Source organism: Suillus clintonianus (assembly GCF_016758775.1).
Source record: "Suillus clintonianus strain FC179 chromosome Unknown DEU56scaffold_75, whole genome shotgun sequence".
Lineage (NCBI taxonomy): Eukaryota > Fungi > Basidiomycota > Agaricomycetes > Boletales > Suillaceae > Suillus > Suillus clintonianus.
Window position 1 is genome coordinate 165,339 of NW_024539299.1, and position 9,171 is coordinate 174,509.

A 9,171-nucleotide genomic window follows, 5' to 3' on the forward strand; every position below is an offset into this window, starting at 1 on the left:
AGGTAAGTCCACTCGTTGCGTTGCACTCATGTCTTTTACTAAACATATTTTCTTCTCATCTGCTCACAGAACACCCTCCTCACCCTCTTCTGATATACATCATGCGTCCGGGGCAGGTCCCGCTTCACGCTGGTCAACCCATCCCACTTGCTCAATCTCGGCTTGCACTGGTACCACGCCAATCTCTCCTGCAGTCTCCATCTGCCCCTCAACGAAATAAGCGAAGGAACGGCTATTTTCGTCTGTCGATGATCTGTCTAGGACTAAGTACTAGTAGGTGGATTCGAGTCTCATCGTAACTCTACACTCAGCCGTAAATCTTCCTCCGCCACTGACGTGACAGCTTGAGCGACCGTACCTTCGCTCTGCCTGCGCCGCTCTTCACCATACTCAACAATATCGAGGACCGATGACCAGTCAGTGCCAGTTTTCTCCCGGCAGATACGCTTGACAGTAGCCGGGGCATCACTGAGAGGTATGTTCTCTTTACCACCATGTTCAGCGTCGACACCATCGATACTATCAATCTTCCTCTTGCAAGTCTGACGAGTTGCAGTGCAAGAAGCCTGGCCTACTTTGGTGTTCTACTTGAAGATCAGTACAACGAAATTACTAAGCATGCAGATGCAGACACCCACTGTTCTTATTGCGACAGCTCTTTGATTTTTTGATTCCTTGTCTGAACACAACTGAGACAAATGTGAGTATGTCATTGCAAGCAAAGTATTGGAGTGAGCACTTACTACTCCTTGATAGCTAGGAAGCGGCTTGAGTGCAGCCACCTCCACATCAGGATCTGATTCCTCGTCTGATGCGAGCCTGAGACTGGGAGAGATCGCCCCCACTGGGTAGGTACTAGTATGGACCCTGACAGCGGATGACGCGGCAGAGAGTGATTTATGCCATGACTCCGGGTCAGTACTACCATGACTAGTAGGATCAAGTACCAGTACTGTGGATGGTTGACTCAGAGCATCAACCTGAATATCCGAGTAGGGAATTCCAGTAGGAGATGACGGGGGGCTTGAGAATTCCCCCCAGGGTAAATGAGCATGGAGTCTTGATACATTCTTAGCAGTCCTAGATGTAGACCTAGATGTAGATTCAGACACTCGATCAAAATCGATATGTGCGATCATATCCTTGACGAGGGCCAAGTATCAGCGTCCTGAGTATATATAGCTGCCATGAAGCTGGTTTTTATCCAGGAGTTGGCAGCTCTCATAAGTACTACATAGCAATTGTTTGTCACCAAGGGGTGCTTCGTGTGGAAGCAATGCCGCAGTTTCCATTTTTGGTATGTTCTGAGTTTCAAACAGTTCTAAGTTACCAGTTTTGGTATGTGCTGCGTTTCAATACAGTTCTTCCTTTCGGAAGTATATGTTACCAGGTTTAATAATATGTACTGGTTTTCCAGTGAGGTTCTCCGATGTGACCTTCTTCTGGACTAGAACACCTCGTCACACCGGAATATCATTCATTCCTGGCTCACGTGCTCCACGAGTCAACAAGCTTGTCTGAGGTGCGAGTGCTATGATTGGTTCAGGGAGAGTGTTCAGCGAAGGTTAGTTTCAAACTCCGACATCCTATTAACCAACGTGAAAACCAACTCATGAAATCGCTCTCAAACAATGATGTTTAACTTGACCCCAGTGTCTTGCACTACTGAACTTCAAGCTGAAGAAGTTCCATGTCCTACCATGCTGCCATCCACGCCTCCTCGGCGACCTCACCATTCTTCGTTTGATCTTGCTGGGAGTACCGACACTTCCGGTCGCCGTCCAAACTCTCCTCCGAGCTCTCCCTCATTATTATCCATGACAGGATCAGGTAATTATGATTTATCATAAATCAAGTCTATAATATATAAAAATATAAAAATAATAGCAACTAGCACTACCTCAGATGCAGAGGATAAATATCCGTTGACACCCAATTCCAAGGGTTCCGGCGGCGCATGTCGTATCGCCAACACCTCTGAAGGGGTTGGATCGCCAACTCCGAGTCATTCCACCGAGAACCAACACAGCGACGCTCCCCCTCCCGATGGGTGGATCAATTCGTCTGAAGACCACCGTGTCCTTGACAGGCTGTTGAATAACATTGTCTGTGACCAGGGCATATCGGAAATTGTCGAACAGAAGGTAGACCCTAATTTTATACATATTTTATTGCTCTCATGCTGTGTGCCACCTTTCTAGGTTAAAGATGCGTATTTGAGGCATTTGGGGCGGCTCAATGCGAACTATTTCCACCGCGTTATTCACTTACTGGAAGCAATTCGGGAGCGGGAACGCATGCGCTACTTCGTCTCATGCTGGGACATCGCGGTAGTCCAAAGATGGGAAGCTGTTGCTGTTTCTGCGTCTGATACATCGAAATCGGACTTCGTTATGGTAGAGCGGGAATTGGGAATGGTATTGGACATCCTTTCTCAACGACTGTCATTACCTCGTGTACCTCCCACAGACTCGGATAGTCAGCATCTCCTTACCGCCCGTGACAACGATAGGAGATCTGTCCGGCGGGCTGACGACGTACTCGGCTTTTTACAGGCTCATGCTCCTCCTATGGAGAAATGTCTTGTGGATCACTAGTACATTATGCTTACAGTATCTTGGTTTTGTCGCATGTTACGTTCAGACATATGGTAGATCAGTTTTTCATACGTACTGCACAGTGTAAACATTACATTCTGATCTACCCTCGGGTTGTACTGGTACTATTGTGAATCAATATGTATGCCCATGCAATGCTGGACTGTCAGATAGCATATTGAACTTGCGTCCGTGGCAAACAAATGTCAAGTCAGTCGCTACTACTAACTAGTAACTAACCCGGAGTCAAAGTTCGTGTTTGCAACACGATCATCTAGCACTAGTACTAGTTGCAAAACATCTGCTAGCCAGCTCGGAAGTGCCATGCACTTTTCCGCAACGCTTTGGATAGGTTTTTTTGTGTTTTTTCTGATGGTGTCTTGTGATGCTCCGGGTTGCTCTTGGGAGAGGACAACAGACCATCGAGGACTGTATAGGCATCGCGCAAACTGTCGGTCCTATAAGAGGGTTAGTAGTCTTGCAAGTCAAAGAAGACGAGATCGCGCGAAGGAGGCTGTTGATTCACACTTTGTTCCAAACGCGTCCGCAAGCACATCAGTGAGTGATTCCTGCTTCGCAAATGAGCTTGAAGTCGTTGACATAGTATCTCAGGCAATTTCAGCCATCCAGCATGTGAGAGACCGTCCGAGTCTGGCACCAATTGCCCCTTGCAGACTCATTGGGCCAATTTCTATGGCTCGTGGGTTATCTAGTGCCTCCGAGTCCAATCTCGCAGACTTGCGGCACCCCTTCGACTCGGAGCAACAGCAAAAAGGCCAGAATCACGATGTTGAGATGAGCAATAGTTTTGGAGTGACTGCATTGGACCACGATAATCCAGGTTCATATTATCTCCTTCAGCAGCCACCTGAGCTGTCTTCTAATGTGTTTATTAATCACTCACACCTTCCAGAGGAAACCGTGCTCCCAATGGGACGAATTCCGAGACGTCTTGATGATATCGAGCCTTCACGCGATGATCTTAATCCCTCCAATAGTGCCGACATCCTATCAGCACAGACGGCTCCAGTAGTACCCGCTCAATCCAGAATTCGACGTGTACTTCTAACGTTAAGAGATACCCTGCAGACCACCTTCAACTCATTTGGGCTCTGTCGACTCTACCCTCGTCGTCCTTCCTTCGAGCCAGATCAATTCCTTCCATCCTCGCTACTTGCAAGAACGGCACCAACAACTACTAGTAACCCAGGGGCTGACTCGGATTCTCCGAAGGTCTTAGCCCCGCCTTACCCATTCCCAAATATGACTATTTATCGACTTATCTCCTGGATGAATTCTGGCAGCACCATGGTATCTGAAAGTAAAGTCTCGCACCTGGTTAGAGATGTTATATTAGCGGAGGATTTCGACCCCGAGCACCTCCAGAACTTCTCAGTGAGGCGGAGCTTGCAAAAACTCGATATGGATGAGAGCGGAAAGAAGGTCACTTTTCCAGATGACTGGGTTCAGACCGACGTCACCATCAACATTCCAACGAGGTCAGCAGAGGATGGCCCTCAACGTTATACCATTTCCGGATTCCATTACCGCCCTCTTGTCGAAGTCATACGCGCGGCATTTGCGGATGTACAAGCACGGGCATTCCATCTCTTTCCTTTCCAACGGTTGTGGAAGGACCCCTTGGACGGTCATCAAGAACGGATTTATGACGAGCTTTACACCTCTGATGCCTGGCTAGAAGCTCAAGACAGTATTCAGAGGCTGCCAAAGGAACCTGGGTGTTCACTAGAACGTGTCATCGCAGGTCTGATGTTTTTTTCCGACGCTACACACCTGGCGAACTTTGGGACTGCTAAAGCCTGGCCCCTCTACATGTATTTCGGAAATCTGACTAAATATGCACGATCATCACCGCAGTCAGGAGCATGCCACCTGGTAGGGTTTTTGCCATCAGTAAGTCTTCCTGAATGTAGCATGCCTGTTACTGCTGTTGACAATATCAGCTTCCTGACAACATCAAAGATGTTCTGAGTAAATTATCTCGCATCTCGAAAACGGGCATGGCATCCCTTCAAACTCATTGCCGCAGGGAGTTATTTCATTCCTGCTGGGAAATATTGTTAGATGAAGACTTTCTTACCGCATATCAGCACGGTATTGTTCTCAAATGTGCCGATGGTGTGATGCGAAGGGTCTTTCCCCGAATCTTCACGTATTCCGCCGACTATCTGTCATATTCCGTACCTGAAGCTTCTCGTCCGGTCCGGTCCGTCCGTTCTCTCGGTTCCATTCTAGAATTCATTTCCCCGTGTCCCCATTTGTATATGCTTCTTGATGCCCCTATACGCCCGGATCCTTCTGACAGTTAATATCCGGGTTCATTCTGATCCGTCCGTTAGTCTATTCATTTTCCTTTCATTTAACTTGTCCCCCCTGTTTCATTTAATCTCCGGCTCCATTCTCGATCGTCCGCAGCAGTTCATATCCGTTAGTACATTTTCTACATAGCCCTCTGATCCGAAGACTGCGCTTCGGCCGGACGTCCGTCGGATACCTTATAGTATATAAACCCCTTGTAACCCGTAGTATATCCTCAGTTCGAATATCATCTTAGACTCAGTTCATTCCTCGTGTTCCCTCGGCTCTTAGGATTGTCTTCCTAGTCCGACCCTCCGAGCCTCGGGATTATATCCCTAAGGCTAAATCCCTCCGCTTCTACCTTCGGGTAGTCTGTACCTTGTTAGTTTCTACCCGGACGAAGTCTCGGGTAGTCTTCTCTCTCTCGTCCGGCCCGTCTATACCCTTCGGCCGACGATATCCAAGACCCTGTAAATTAGGGGCACGTACTCGGGTAAAGAGCGCAGCGCACGAGCTGAAGCTAAGCCCCTCCGGTCCGACCCGTTGAACACGGTCTTAACAGTATATTCGAACTCACACTTTACCGAGTATACTTATCATCATGGCTCCCACTCAGACAACCAGAACCAACCTCGCCGCGGCCGGTTTTCTAGCCAGCTCACGAAACGCTGCGTCCGACGCACAGAACTTCACTGGTTTCACTCGTCGTCGTACGAGCGTACTAAGAACCCCCACGGACAGCGTCTCGCAAATTATAAACCGCCCGCACCCAGAAACTCCTACTCGCCCGACAACCCCCGGACCATCAGACCCGGATGGGCCTGACGACGGTGGTGATTCAGATCCGCCGGGCGATGATGGGGATGACCCATTTGGTGGGCCCCCGGAGGATGAAGACGATGGGCTAACCCCCGCTGACAGAATCTTCCTCCGCTTCTCTCAAGCTATTGAGAACCTTGCCCGCACTACGCGGAAATCCCCATCCGAAGACTCCAAAGTCAAGGTTCGGGAACCCGATACTTTTGACGGGTCCGAACCTCGCAAACTCCGCGCATTCTTCGTCCAATGCGAACTCAACTTCCAGAACAAGGTCCGCTCTTTCCGCACGGACCGGGCTAAAGTCAACTTCGCCCAGTCCTACTTGAAGGGCATGGCCCTGGAGTATTTTGAGCCCGACCTCCTGTCCGGTGCAACTAATGACCGCCCGGACTGGATGGATGACTACGCTGAGTTCATGCTAGAACTCCAGACCAACTTCGGCCCCCATGACCCAGTCGGGGATGCAGAAATGCAACTCGAACAACTCGTTATGCGCGACGGACAGCGCATTAATAAATATGTAGTAGAATTTCAACGACTTGCTTCCCAGGTCCGAGGTTGGGGCGACGGAGCATTACGCCGTCAGTTCTATAACGGACTTCCGGCCCGCATCAAGGACGAGATTTGTCGTCAGGGGAAACCCGTGACCCTCGCCGAGTTCAGATCCCTATCCCAGTCCATCGACGCCCGATACTGGGAACGCAAGGGCGAGACCTCCCGCGAGGTTAAACCATCCACATCCGCGCCTCCAACAAAACCATATGTACCTCCTACCCGATCCTTCGCACCCGCTACTGACCGGACAACCCCTTCCGGAAGTAAACCCTCCAAACCCTCTACCTCCTCCTCACAGCAACCGGACTTGTCCTCAAAATTAGGCAAGGACGGTAAACTGACATCCGAGGAGCGCCAGAGGCGCATGGACATGAGGCTCTGCCTTTTCTGCGGTGGACCCGGCCATACGGCCCGGGACTGCTCCAAATCGACCTCGCGCGCTGCCAAAGGCCGTGCAACCACAGTGGCCCCGGATGCTATTCCCGAGGCCCCTGTTGAGGCAAAAAATTAGTCCGTGACCCTCCTGACTCCGCGCGGGGCGAGGGTCGCGTTGACTCAACCCGCGCATTGGAGTTACGACTCAACGCTGTCGCACTCACGAACCCATCATCACTCCGTCCATCCGTATCCATATCCGCATATCCGAACATTGCCCAATTTCCGGCTTTAATAGATTGCGGGTCCTCACACTGTTTCATAGAGACAAGCTTCGTCCGAAAGTACGGACTCTCTACCTATGCTATTCCTCCGCTCTCGCTCCATTTATTTGATGGTACTTCTAATGCTACCATTACACAAGCAGTAGATTTACCGATCCAATTCGCATCCGGTGTAGTAACCTCCGATACATTTTATGTAACTCCTTTGGATTCATCTTGTCTTATCGTCCTTGGATATAGCTGGCTCTCCCGACACAATCCGTTGATTGACTGGGTTAAGGGCAGCATCGAGTTCCGGACGATACCGCATGGGATGCCATCGACTCCCCCGACGTCATCAGATCCGGATTCACCGGACATCCTTCCTCCGACTTCACCGGGCCCTTCGGGTCCTTCCACTGATAAAACTGCTCCTCACATTTCCTTAGTCAATGCAGTCGCCTTTTGTCGGGCCTGTAAACTTCAAGGTTCGGTCCAGTTCAGCATATACCTTCGTCCTACTGGCGTTGACATCCGGTCCGCTTCACTCTCGTCCGAACCCCCGGACCTATCTGGGGTCCCCTCGGATTATCATGAGTACGCGGATGTATTCGACAAAGGCAAAGCCAGCCAACTTCCTCCTCACCGGCCTTACGACCTGAAGATCGATTTAGAGGATGGCTCTGCCCCGCCCATCGGTACTATATATTCCCTTTCCCCAGTTGAGCTTGTAGCTCTCCGCAAGTTCCTAGATGAGAACATTGCAACTGGTCTCCTCCGCTCCTCTTCCTCCCCGCACGGAGCTCCGGTCCTTTTTGTCAAGAAGAAGGACGGATCACTTCGGCTCTGTGTGGATTTCCGAGGCCTCAACAAAATCACGAAGAAAGACCGCTACCCACTTCCCCTCATAGCCGACCTCCTAGACTCTCCGAGCCGTGCAAAGGTCTACACCAAAATCGACTTGCGCTCGGCTTATCACCTTGTCCGCATGGCGGAAGGTGATGAGTGGAAAACCGCGTTCCGGACCCGTTACGGGTCCTACGAGTGGTTGGTTATGCCCGAGGGACTCACTAATGCCCCGGCGGCTTTCCAACGTTTTGTCAACACTATCTTTGCCGACCTACTGGATGTATATGTCATCGTATATCTTGACGACATCCTTATCTATTCTCACGACCTCGCATCCCACAAACAACATGTCCTTGAAGTCCTTCGTCGGCTCCGTAAGCATCGCCTATATGCAAAACCGGAGAAATGCGAATTCCACTCCGACTCGGTTGAATACCTCGGCTACCTACTTTCCCCTACCGGCCTGACCATGTCGTCCGAGAAGATCCAATCCATCATCGACTGGCCCGAGCCCCGGAAGGTGAAGGACATTCAGTCCTTCCTCGGGTTTGCCAATTTCTACCGACGGTTTATCTTTAATTACTCGGACATTGTTGTACCTCTCACCCGGCTGACTCGGAAAGATGCCCCATGGGATTTCTCTGATAAATGCCGGACGGCCTTCACCACCCTCAAAACCGCCTTTACGTCGGCCCCGGTGCTCACGCACTGGATGCCCGATGTCCCAATTGTTGTGGAGACAGATGCCTCGGACTATGCCATCGCTGGAATCCTTTCTATCGTTTGCCCGGACACAGAACTTCGTCCGGTTGCATTCTATTCCAGGACATTAACAGCTCCCGAGCTCAATTATGATACCCATGACAAAGAACTCCTCGCCATCTACGAAGCATTCCGGTCCTGGCGCCATTATCTTGAAGGCTCGGCCGAGCCAGTTGATGTTGTCACGGACCACAAAAACCTTGAATACTTCGCTACAACCAAACTCCTTTCTCGCCGGCAAGCTCGCTGGTCAGAATTCCTTCATCAATTCAACCTCATCATTCGTTTTCGGCCGGGAAAACTCGGTGCTAAGCCCGATTCCCTAACTCGTCGTTGGGACGTCTACCCCAAAGAGGGGGATAAGGACTACGCTCGAGTTAACCCTCACAACTTCCGGCCCGTATTTGCCACGGAGCAACTCGCTTCGTCCCTACGAGCATCCGACCTAGCAATCCCAGTACTACGCTGCATCAGTATTAATGGATGTTGAACAACTCCATACGGATATCCTATCCGCCCTTCCGGACGACCCTATCGCCTCTACTCATCTCCCGAACCCTTCGGATCCGAGATGGACAGTGGACGACAATGGGTTCCTCTGTTGCGATAACCGCATATTTGTTCCCGAATCC

At 50.5% G+C, this 9,171-nt stretch overlaps 2 protein-coding genes across 2 annotated transcripts; one reads left to right on the forward strand and one right to left on the reverse strand.

Annotated features, from left to right (window-relative positions):
• Positions 1–99: 99 nt before the first annotated feature.
• Positions 100–1,139, reverse strand: DEU56DRAFT_915906 (uncharacterized protein; the record flags this gene model as incomplete). The annotated part of the gene is made up of 4 exons (XM_041357798.1): positions 100–253; positions 301–584; positions 639–689; positions 744–1,139. The coding sequence occupies 4 exons, from the start codon at positions 1,137–1,139 to the stop codon at positions 100–102; spliced, it is 885 nt and encodes a 294-aa protein (XP_041205213.1).
• A 561-nt stretch (positions 1,140–1,700) lies between these two features.
• Positions 1,701–2,597, forward strand: DEU56DRAFT_758775 (uncharacterized protein; the record flags this gene model as incomplete). Its single annotated transcript, XM_041350261.1, has 3 exons — positions 1,701–1,830; positions 1,888–2,144; positions 2,202–2,597. The coding sequence occupies 3 exons, from the start codon at positions 1,701–1,703 to the stop codon at positions 2,595–2,597; spliced, it is 783 nt and encodes a 260-aa protein (XP_041205214.1).
• Positions 2,598–9,171: the final 6,574 nt, after the last annotated feature.